This window comes from Tursiops truncatus, chromosome X, assembly GCF_011762595.2.
Source record: "Tursiops truncatus isolate mTurTru1 chromosome X, mTurTru1.mat.Y, whole genome shotgun sequence".
NCBI lineage: Eukaryota > Metazoa > Chordata > Mammalia > Artiodactyla > Delphinidae > Tursiops > Tursiops truncatus.
In genome coordinates this window covers 75,918,700-75,930,962 of record NC_047055.1, presented here as the reverse complement: position 1 = coordinate 75,930,962, position 12,263 = coordinate 75,918,700, and the positions used below count along the sequence as shown (strand labels likewise).

Below are 12,263 nucleotides of genomic sequence, written 5' to 3'. Positions count from 1 at the left end.
GGTAGGTTTATTCCTAGATATTTTATTCTTTTTGTTGCAATGGTAAATGGGAGTGTTTTCTTGATTTCACTTTCAGATTTTTCATCATTAGTGTATAGGAATGCCAGAGATTTCTGTGCATTAATTTTGTATCCTGCGACTTTACCAAATTCATTGATTAGCTCTAGTAGTTTTCTGGTAGCATCTTTAGGATTCTCTATGTATAGGATCATGTCATCTGCAAACAGTGACAGCTTTACTTCTTCTTTTCTGATTTGGATTCCTTTTATTTCCTTTTCTTCTGATTGCTGTGGCTAAAACTTCCAAAACTATGTTGAATAAGAGTGGTGAGAGTGGGCAACCTTGTCTTGTTCCTGATCTTAGTGGAAATGCTTTCAGTTTTTCACCATTGAGGATGATGTTTGCTGTGGGCTTGTCATATATGGCCTTTAATATGTTGAGGAAAGTTCCCTCTATGCCTACTTTCTGCAGGGTTTTTATCATAAATTGGTGTTGAATTTTGTCAAAAGCTTTCTCTGCATCTATTGAGATGATCATATGGTTTTTCTCCTTCAATTTGTTAATATGGTTTATCACATTGATATATTTGTGTATATTGAAGAATCCTTGCATTCCTGGAATAAACCCCACTTGATCATGGTGCATGATCCTTTTAATGTGCTGTTGGATTCTGTTTGCTAGTATTTTGTTGAGGATTTTTGCATCTATGTTCATCAGGGATATTGGCCTGTAGTTTTCTTTGTTTGTGACATTCTTGTCTGGTTTTGGTATCAAGGTGATGGTGGCCTCGTAGAAGGAGTTTGGGAGTGTTCCTCCCTCTGCTATATTTTGGCAGAGTTTGAGAAGGATAGGTGTTAGCTCTTCTCTAAATGTTTGATAGAATTCACCTGTGAAGCCATCTGGTCCTGGGCTTTTCTTTGTTGGAAGATTTTTAATCACAGTTTCAATTTCAGTGCTTGTGATTGGTCTGTTCATATTTTCTATTTCTTCCTGATTCAGTCTTGGCAGGTTGTGCATTTCTAAGAATTTGTCCATTTCTTCCAGATTGTCCATTTTATTGGCATAGAGTTGCTTGTAGTAATCTCTCATGATCTCTTTATTTCTGCAGTGTCAGTTGTTACCTCTCCTTTTTCATTTCTAATTGTATTGATTTGAGTCTTCTCCCTTTTTTTCTTGATCAGTCTGGCTAGTGGCTTATCTATTTTGTTTATCTTCTCAAAGAACCAGCTTTTAGTTTTATTGATCTTTGCTATTGTTTCCTTCATTTCTTTTTCATTTACTTCTGATCTCGTCTTTATGATTTCTTTCCTTCTACTAGCTTTGGGTTTTTTTTGTTCTTTTTTCTCTAATTGCTTGAGGTGCAAGGTTAGGTTGTTTATTCGAGATGTTTCCTGCTTCTTAAGGTGGGCTTGTGTTGCTGTAAACGTCCCCCTTAGAACTGCTTTTGCTGCATCCCACAGGTTTTGGGTCGTTGTGTCTCCATTGTCATTTGTTTCTAGGTATTTTTTGATTTCCTCTTTGATTTCTTCAGTGATCACTTCATTGTTAAGCAGTGTATTGTTTAGCCTCCATGTGTTTGTATTTTTTACAGATCTTTTCCTGTAATTGATATCCAGTCTCATGGCGTTGTGGTCAGAAAAGATACTTGATACAATTTCAATTTTCTTAAATTTGCCAAGGCTTGGTTTGGGACCCAAGATATGATCTATCCTGGTGAATGTTCCATGAGCACTTGAGAAAAATATGTATTCTGTTGTTTTTGGATGGAGTGTCCTATAAATATCAATTAAGTCCATCTTGTTTTATGTATCATTTAAAGCTTGTGTTTCCTTATTTATGTTCATTTTGGATGATCTGTCCATGGGTGAAAGTGGGGTGTTTAAGTCCCCTACTATGAATGTGTTACTGTCGATTTCCCCTTTTATGGCTGTTAGTATTTGCCTAATGTACTGAGGTGCTCCTATGTTGGGTGCATAAATATTTATAATTGTTATATCTTCTTCTTGGATCGATTCCTTGATCATTATGTAGCGTCCTTCGTTGTCTCTTTTAATAGTCCTTATTTTAAAGTCTATTTTGTCTGATATGAGAATTGCTACTCCAGCTTTCTTTTGGTTTCCATTTGCATGGAATATCTTTTTCCATCCCCTTACTTTCAGTCTGTATGTGTCTCTAGGTCTGAAGTGGGTCTCTTGTAGACAGCATATATAAGGGTCTTGTTTTTGTATCCATTCAGCTAATCTGTGTCTTTTGGTGGGAGCATTTATTCCATTTACATTTAAGGTAATTATCGATATGTATGTTCCTATTCCCATTTTCTAAATTGTTTTGGGTTCGTTATTATAGGTCTTTTCCTTCTCTTGTGTTTCTTGCCTAGAGAAGATCCTTTAGCATTTGTTGTAAAGCTGGTTTGTTGGTGCTGAACTCTCTCAGCTTTTGCTTGTCCGTAAAGGTTTTAATTTCTCCATCAAATCTGAATGAGATCCTTGCTGGGTAGAGTAGTCTTGGCTGCAGGTTCTTCTCCTTCATCACTTTCTGTATGTCCTGCCACTCCCTTCTGGCTTGTAGGGTTTCTTCTGAGAAATCAGCTGTTAACCTTATGGGGATTCCCTTATGTGTTATTTGTTGTTTTTCCCTTGCTGCTTTTAATATGCTTTCTTTGTATTTAATTTTTGACAGTTTGATTAATATGCGTCTTGGCGTATTTCTCCTTGGATTTATCCTGTATGGGACTCTCTGTGCTTCCTGGACTTGATTAACTATTTCCTTTCCCATATTAGGGAAGTTTTCAACTATAATCTCTTCAAATATTTTCTCAGTCCCTTTCTTTTTCTCTTCTTCTTCTGGAACCCCTATAATTCGAATGTTGGTGCGTTTAATGTTGTCCCAGAGGTCTCTGAGACTGTCCTCAGTTCTTTTCATTCTTTTTTCTTTATTCTGCTCTGCAGTAGTTATTTCCACTATTTTATCTTCCAGGTCACTTATCCGTTCTTCTGCCTCAGTTATTCTGCTATTGATCCCATCTAGAGTACTTTTAATTTCATTTATTGTGTTGTTCATCGTTGCTTGTTTCATCTTTAGTTCTTCTAGGTCCTTGTTAACTGTTTCTTGCATTTTGTCCATTCTATTTCCAAGATTTCGGATCATCCTTACTATCATTATTCTGAATTCTTTTTCAGGTAGACTGGCTATTTCCTCTTCATTTGTTAGGTCTGGTGCATTTTTATCTTGCTCCTTTATCTGCTGTGTGTTTTTCTGTCTTCTCATTTTGCTTATCTTACTGTGTTTGGGGTCTCCTTTTTGCAGACTGCAGGTTCGTAGTTCCCGCTGTTTTTGATGTCTGTCTCCAGTGGCTAAGGTTGGTTCAGAGGGTTGTGTAGGCTTCCTGGTGGAGGGGACTTGTGCCTGTGTTGTGGTGGATGAGGCTGGATCTTGTCTCTTTAGTGGGCAGGTTCACGTCTGGTGATGTGTTTTGGGGTGTCTGTGGCCTTATTATGTTTTTAGGCAGCCTCTCTGCTAATGGGTGGGGTTGTGTTCCTGTTTTGCTAGTTGCTTGGCATAGGTTGTCCAGCACTGTGGGTTGCTGGTCGTTGAGTTAAGCTGGGTGCTGGTGTTAAGATGGAGGTCTCTGGGAGATTTTCGCCATTTGATATTATGTGGAGCTGGGAGGTCTCTTGTGGACCAGTGTCCTGAAGTTGGCTCTCCTACCTCAGAGGCAGAGCCCTGACTCCTGGCTGGAGCACCAAGGGCCTTTCATCCACACGGCTCAGAATAAAAGGGCGAAAAAGTAGAGGGAATTAGTAGAAGTATGAGGAAAGAAAGAAGGAAAGGAGGGAAGGAAGGAAGGAAGGAAGAAAGAAAGAAAGAAGCAAAGAAGGAAAGAAGGCAGGAAGGATAGAAAGGAGGGAGGAAGGAAGGAAGGAGGGAAAGAAGGAAAAAGACAGAAAGAAGATACAGTAAAAATAAAATAAAGTATAATAAATTTATTGAATTAAAAAATTCTTATTTAGAAAAAAAAAAGGGGACGGATAGAACCTTAGGACAAATGTTGGAAGCAAAGCTATACAGACAAAATCTTACACAGAAGCATACACATACACCCTCACTAAAAGAGGTGAAGGGGGAAAAATCATAAATCTTGCTGTCAGAGACCACCTCCTCAATTTGGGGTGATTCGTTGTCTAAAGGAGGGAAGGAAGGAAGGAAAGAAAGAAAGAACGAAGGTAAAGTATAATAACGTTATTAAAGTTAAAATTGATTATTAAGAAAAAAATTTTAAGAAAAAACCATGGACGGATAGTACCCTAGGACAAATGGTGGAAGCAAGACTATACAGACAAGATCTCACACAGAAGCATACACATACACACTCACAAAAAGAGGAATAGGGAAAAAAATCATAGATCTTGCTCCTAAAGTCCACCTCCTTAATTTGGGATGATTGGTTGTCTATTCAGGTATTCCACAGATGCAGGGTATATCAAGTTGATTGTGGAGCTTTAATCCGCTGCTTCTGAGGCTGCTGGGAGAGATTTCCCTGTCTCTTCTTTGTTCTCACAGCTCACAGGGGCTCAGCTTTGGATTTGGCCCTGCCTCTGCGTGTAGGTCGCTGGAGGGCGTCTGTTTTTTGCTCAGACAGGACGGGGTTAAAGGAGCCGCTGATTCGGGGCACTCAGGCCGGCGGGGAGGGAGGAGCACGGAGTGCGGGGCGGGCCTGCGGCGGCAAAGTCCGGCGTGACTTTGCACCAGCCTGAGGCCCGCCGTGCGTTCTCCCGGGGAAGTTGTCCCTGGATCCTGGGAACCTGGCAGTGGTGGGCTGCACAGGCTCCGCGGAAGAGGGGTGTGGAGAGTGACCTGTGCTCGCACACAGGCCCCTTGGTGGCAGCAGCAGCAGCCTTAACGTCTCCCGCCCGCCTCTGGGGTCCGCGCTTTCAGCTGCGGCTCCCGCCCGTCTCTGGGGTTCGCGCTTTTAGTCGCGGCTCGCGCCCGTCTCTGGAGTTCCTTTAAACAGCGTTCTTAAACCCCTCTCCTCACGCACTAGGAAACAAAGAGGGAAGAAAAAGTCTCTTGCCTCTTCGGCAGGTGCAGACTTTTCCCCGGACTCCCTCCCGGCCAGCTGTGGTGCACTAACCCCTTCACGCTATGTTCAAGCCGTCAACCCCAGTCCTCTCCCTGCGCTCTGTCCTCAGCTCGCAGCCCCGCCCGCCCCGGCGGGTGAGCAGACAAGCCTCTCGGGCTGGTGAGTGCCGGTCGGCACCGATCCTCTGTGCGGGAATCTCCCCGCTTTGCCCTCCGCACCCGTTGCTGTGCACTCCTCCACGGCTTCGAAGCTCCCCCCTCCGCCTCCCGCAGTCTCCGCCCGCGAAGGGGCTTCCTAGTGTGTGGAAACTTTTCCTCCTTCACAGCTCCCTCCCACTGGTGCAGGTGCCGTCCCTATTCTTTTGTCTCTGTTTTTTCTTTTTTTCTGTTGCCCTACCCAGGCACGTGGGGAGTTTCTTGCCTTTTGGGAGGTCTGAGGTCTTCTGCCAGCCTTCAGTAGGTGTTCTGTAGGTGTTGTTCCACGTGTAGATGTATTTCTGCTGTATCTGTGGGGAGGAAGGTGATCTCCGCGTCTTACTCTTCCGCCATCTTCAAGGTCCCCCAGATGTATCTTTTTGAATTAGTGTTTTTGTTTTCGTTAGGTATATACCCTGCAATAGAATTGCTGGATTATATGGTAGTGGCAGCCTTCGGTCCAGTGTGGAGCTGTTACTTCAGGCAAATGATGCTGGAGTCTTCTCTTGGTTCAGGCTGGTGTGTGCACCTAGGTAGTCACAGGAAACTAGTCAGTGAGACACACAGTTTCAGTCGGCCCTTTCTGCCTTGCTTTAGGAGCAAGCAAGCATTCATGTGCTCCTCAGGAGCAGAATCCAGGCTTTCTGCAGCCTTTCTGATAGTCCCACTGGTCCTCTGACCAGCTAAGGGGGCTCGTCTTCCCTTTGTTGAGCCCCAGGGCTGTGGGGCCCAATATGTGGCTTGAACCACTCACTCCCCAAAGAGAATCCCCACCAGTGTAATCTCCCTTTTCCTCTGAGTCCCCTCCCAGGGGCATGAGTCCTGATCTGATTGCTTCTTTTCCCTATCTACCAAGTTCTGTGTGTGTCTTTCTTATAGCCTTAGTTGTACAGGAGTTTTTATGTTAGTCTCCAGTTAGTTTTCAGTGAGAATTATAGATATATTTTTGATGTGTTTATGGTGGGATGAACATACTCCTACTGTGCCATCTTGATTCAAGTCTCTTCATAACTTTACTTTTAATCTATCTTTGTCTTTTATATTTAAAGTGATGTCTTATACATAACATATAATTAACTCTTATTTTTTATGTGTCCTCACAGTCTCAGCTTTTTAATTGGTGTATTTAAAGTGATTATTGATATAGTTGGATAGATATCTACCATGTTTGTTACTGTTTTCTATTCATTGCCTCTGTTCTTTGTTCCTTTTTTTGTCTTCCATTCTTGTTCTGCATTCTCTTTTTTTCAATTGGAAATTGTAATATGATTCCATTTTTTGTCCTTTCTTAGCATATCAGTTGTACTTTTTTTAAAAAAAAAACTTTCTTCGAGGTTATCCTAGTGTTTTCAATATGCATTTACAGTTAAGCCATGTCTACTTTCAAATAACATTATTCTACTTCATTGGTAGTACAGGAACTTTATAACAGAGTATTTCCAATTTCTCCCTTGAGTCCCTGATAATATTGCTGTCATTCATTTCACTTTTTCATAATCTCTAATCACCAAATACATTGTTGCAATTATTATTTTGGACAAACTCTTATTTGTAAGATCAGTTAAGAATAAGAAATATATAAGATTTTATTTTACCTTCATTCATTGCTTCTCTAGTGCTCTTCTTTATGTTGGTACACATTTCTGACCTATATCATTTTCTTTCTTAAGAACTGTAACACTTCTTGGACTCAGAGTCTACTGGCAACCAAATCCTTCAGTTTTTGTGTTTTTTGTGAAATTGTTTAATTTTCCTTCACTTTTGGAAGATAATGTCACTGGATACAGAATTCTAAGTTTGTGATTTTTAAAAATTTCAATGCCTTAAACATTTTACTCTACTCTCCTCTTTTTGCATTTTTTTGAAAAAAGAGAAGTCTTATCCTTACTCCTCTTTGAGTAAGGTGTTTTTTTCTCTTGCTTCTTTCAAGATTTACTCTGTGCCTTTTACTTTCTGTACTTTCAATATGACATGCCTGCATGTAGATTTTTTGGTATTTATCCTGCTATTATTCTCTGAGCTTCCTCAATCTGTTGTTTGTAACTATGTTTAACTTTAGAAGGTTTTCAGTCATCATTACTTTAAATATTTCTTCTGTTTCTCTCCTTCATTTCCTTCTGGCATTCCTAGTATGCATATCTTACACCTTTTATAATTGTCCAACATTTCTTGAATAATCTACTCTATCTTCTTTATTCCATTTTGTCTGCATTTCAGTTTTTGAAATTTCTATTGGCATATATTCAGTTCACTGATTCTTTCCTTAGCCTTGCCCAGTCTGTTGGTGAGCCCATTAAAGGCATTCTTTATTTTTGCTAGTGTTTTTGATTGCTATCATTTCCCTTTGATTATTTCTTCAAATTTTCATGTCTGCTTATATTATCCATCTGTTCTTGTGTATTGTCCTCTTTTCCATAACAGCCTTTAGCTGTAATCCCTGGTTCTATGATTTCACCATCCACCATCTCTGCCTTCTTTGAGTCTGATTCTGATGCTGATTCTTCAGACTGTGTTTGTTGGTTTGTTTTTCCTTTTTGCATGCCTTGTAATATTTTGTTGAAAGCTGAACATGATGCCCTGGGTAAAAGGAACTGAGGTAAAAAGGCCATTATTATGAGGTTTTATGCTTATCTGACTAGGATTTAGGCTGTGCTTAGTTTGCTATAGCTGTTCTTGTCAGAGGCCAAAATTTCCTCTGGTATCTTTGTTTTTTGTCTTCCCTATTGTCTTTGGATTTCTTCAGAGAGATATTCTTAAATAAGGTTTGATACTGGTTACAGCAACAGGCTTCTGCTTCTGGGCTTCTGCTCTGGCAAGCTTGGATTCTCCATATTCAACTCTCTATCCAATTTTTGAGGCAGTGGTTTTTCCTCTGACTTCAATGCTCTGTTGGCTCTAAGAAGAGTTGTTGATTCTCAGCTTAGCTTTTCCTTATATGAGGATGGTCACAATAACTTCCAAGCTTCTTACTTGTTAGGCCAGAAACTGGAAATCTTGCATCAGTCACTTTTTCTATCTTGGCTTTATGTTCCCTATCTGTAAAATAAAGGGATAAGATCACTGCTTGGTGGCACAATTCTCCTCCAGCCCTAACATTCTGTTGAATCCGTAAGAACTGACTTACATGAATGACTATGCTGTTATGTGACATTTGTTACCCTTCTTCTACAGGCAGACCTCCAGGTGGACAAGGAGAGACACAATTTCTTTGAGTCGTCCCTTGATTATGTTTATCAAATCCAGGAAGTTCAGGAGTCTAAGAAGTTCAATATTGTGGAGCCAGTAAGTTCTATCTGTTGATGAATGGTCTAAAAATATTTACCAAATCTCAGGTAAATGTGGAGAACTTTGATTATAAAATTGGAGTCTCCAAGAATATGAAGGATAGTCAGTGCTTAGTAATGAATGTCACAGAAGTAGACACACTGGCTTATATTACTCTTGCTCTCTCACTAATATTCTCTCTCTCACTCTTCTTTTCCCTCCCCCACACTCCTTCCTCCCCCATTTCTCTCTATAGCTATGATTTTTTCTTTATCTTTCTTTTCCTCCTCTCCTTCCTTCCCTTCCTTGATTTCTCTGTCACCTTTCATTTTACCTTGTTCTCCTCCCTTCCTTCCTCTCATACTTTCATAAGGTTTATGAATGTACTCATCATATCCCAGACACTGTTCTAGGAACTCATGTTCCTTGCATTCAGTGACTTCCCATTCTACTATTTTTACTTCCATCTTTTGAAAATTTTTCTAATTAAATAGCCTTAATTTATTATAAAAGATGACGGGCTGTGGTTTGACAACTATGTTGAATTTTAACAACTTTCTTTTTTATTATAAAATAATGTAGAAAACAATGTAAAAAACAATTGCAGAAAAGCTATAAAAACTTATATGTAGAACAAAACAAATACAACAAATCTCCCATACAGAGATGATCACTGTTAATATTGTGGCATTTTTCCTCCTAAATTCCCTGTGTATCTGTTATATTCCTTTCTCTATCTATTGTGCATGTGTACTTGTAGAGGTGTGTACACAAGTGCATGTGTGTTTACACATGTTACACATGAATATGTATATATCTGTGTACATGTGTATCTGTGCTCACAGTTGTATATATCTGCATATGTATATGTGCAAACAAGTATTTATTAATTTATCCAATAAGCATTTATTGAGCTTCTGTTATGTGCCAGGCACAGTGCTAAACAATGGGTATCCTATAGTGAAAAAGACAGACTCAGTTTCTGTCTTTATGAAGACTATACTTTCATGGGGTAGACAGAAGGGAAAGAAGGATACACATAAATAAAATAACTATAAGTTGTGATAAGGACTAAAACAAAGAACAAGAACAGACAGCTACTTTAGATCAAGTGGTCAAGGGGCACCTCTGAAAGTGTCATTTAAGATGAGATCTAAAGAAAGAGAAGATGAGGCAATGTGAATAATGGGGAAAGAACATTCCAGGCACAGAAAAACACATGTGCAAAGTCCGTAAGTTAGAAAAGAATGATGTGCTCAAGGAATGAAAAGATTAATGCCTTTAGATACTGGTGAGAGTGGCAGGAAACAATATCTGACAGGAAGGCATAGGATCTGTAAGCATGGTGAAGGGGTTAGGTTTTAGTCTAAGTATAGTAGAAAAATCACTGACGGGTATTAAATAGGATATGACATGCTGATTTTGTTGTGTGGAGAAGGACTTGGAAGTGGGCAACAGTGGGATTGAGGAAACCAGTTCGGAGGCTACTGCAGTGGTCTAGGCAAGCAAAAATGTTGCTTTGGGTTCAGATGGTGGTAGTAGAAACAGAAAAGAATGATTGGATTAGAGATATATTTTAGAAGCAAAACTGACAGGAATTACTGATTGATTAGATTGAGATGTGAGTGAAAGAAATCAGAATACTTTCTGGCTTGATTGACTGAGTGGGTGGTGGTGTCATTTCCTGAGATGGGAAACCTTGGAGAGAAACAGGAAGAATGTCTATATAACTGTGTGTGTGCTACACACACTCATATGCATTTAGATGTATGTGTACATATATATATACATATATATAACTATATATGTATATATACATACGTGTATAGTACATAAATGTGTACATAGTTTTTATATGTTTATGTATATATAGTTTGTGTTTATGTACATATATACACACATATTTATGTGTTTGTATGTATATATGTGTGCACATATTTATATGTACTCACCTGTTTACTTTCTAAAAAGAACAGAGCAGTTTTTACTACTTCCTATTACACTCTACTATTACCAGCATTGAGCATTGCTTTTAAAATGTTTGTATTTGATAGATGAAGATTGTATTTTCTTTTGTTTTTATTTGTGTATATTTGATTTTTATTGGGGTTGAACATTTTAAACATTAAAAATATATTTTATTGATCATTTCTACGTCTTCTTCTGCAATGTCCCAACCCCTCCCTGAAACATTTCTAACTTGAAAATTGGTTTTCAAAAAAAATATCCTTGGATCTTTTAGCATTATGACAGTCTTCATTATGCCATTTAGCCATTTTAATTTATTGAGTACCTATTCTGTGCCATTCCTGAGGATATAAAGACACAGTCTATTCCCACATTATGTCCATATTGTCCACATTATGAATGGTTTTATATGCTATCTGAAAAGGGTATTGATGAATAAATTTGGTAATAGTTCTTATTTTGTAGATCTGAGTCCAGTGTTAATGTTTAACCTAATAAAAGAATAGCTATGTGTAGACCTGTTTGTGTTTGTGTTACTGCTTTTAACACTATACTCCACTGTGTGGAGTTTCTTTTTGTGCATCTATTTCCTTTATTTGATTAATGAGAAGGTGCTGGTGATAAAGTTATTTTTATACATTTTTCCCTAGGTCTTGGCCTTTCTTCATAGCCTCTTCATTTCCAACAGCTTGACCGTGGAGCTCACACAGGATTTCCTCCCATATAAACAGCAACTCCAGCTCAGTTTACAGAATGTGAGTTTACATGTGGGTTTCTTCACCTGTCTCTGCATTCCAATTGGATTTCAGCTCTAATATCTTGACCTTGGAGTTCTAGGTTATTACATCCCAGATAATTTGTCAGGACAGACTGGTATGGATCACAAATGTTTTAGTGTACTAGATTGTTCTTACTCTTCCAGTTTCAGCTCTTCCCTGTGTTTGAGGCTGACCATTGTTCAAACCCACCCTTCTACCCACTGACGTGTCTATCTATCCAATATTTATTAAATGTTGCTAGTTTGTTATATCTCTCCCAGATCAGAAACCACCTATGCGCTTTTTAAAGCACAGGTCTTATGCTCCTTCCCTGCTAGTTAGTCAGGACACTCTCTTTGTAGGTTTTATTACCACAAATGCCCATTTTCCCCTCTTTTCCTTTTCTCACTACTTTTCTCATTACATTACTAGAGTTGAATAAATTATTTTTAAAGGTTGTCTGCACCTTCTTTCCCATGCTGTTTCTTTTTTTTTTTTTTTTGCGGTACGCGGGCCTCTCACTGTTGTGGCCTCTCCCATTGCGGAGCACAGGCTCCGGACGCGCAGGCTCAGAGGCCATGGCTCACGAGCCTAGCTGCTCCACGGCACGTGCGATCTTCCCAGACCGGGGCACGAACCCGTGTCCCCTGCATTGGCAGGCAGACTCTCAACCACTGCGCCACCAGAGAAGCCCATCCCATGCTGTTTCTTATAGATGGGCATAGGCACACCCTTCCCTTCCTTGTCACATATATTATTTTTCTCATTTACTTATTTAACCCACATTTAACAAATACTTAGGTATGTAATGAACATATACTCTGTGCCAGACATTGTAAAATGCACTGGACATACCATAATGAGGCATGTTAGTTTTTGCCTTCAAGGAATATATAGTCTCTTGGAGCCGAGAGATATAAACAGAGATATATCATAATTACTTATGAAAAGTGCTAAAATACAGTTAAGACCAAAAAAGTTAAAGCATAGAGAGTGGAA

General features: G+C 39.3%; 1 protein-coding gene across 7 annotated transcripts in view; it reads left to right on the top strand.

The window, feature by feature from the left end:
- OPHN1 (oligophrenin 1) overlaps nucleotides 1-12,263 on the top strand; it is a 615,628-nt gene that overhangs the window by 342,453 nt on the left and 260,912 nt on the right. For 6 of the 7 annotated variants that reach the window (XM_073799243.1, XM_073799242.1, XM_073799241.1 and 3 more), the window contains 2 exons: nucleotides 8,446-8,556; nucleotides 11,157-11,261. In XM_073799243.1, the coding sequence (XP_073655344.1) occupies nucleotides 8,446-8,556; nucleotides 11,157-11,261 (216 nt within the window). The remainder of the gene's footprint in view (nucleotides 1-8,445; nucleotides 8,557-11,156; nucleotides 11,262-12,263) is intronic. The other variant, XM_019949003.3, reaches the window with a different exon arrangement.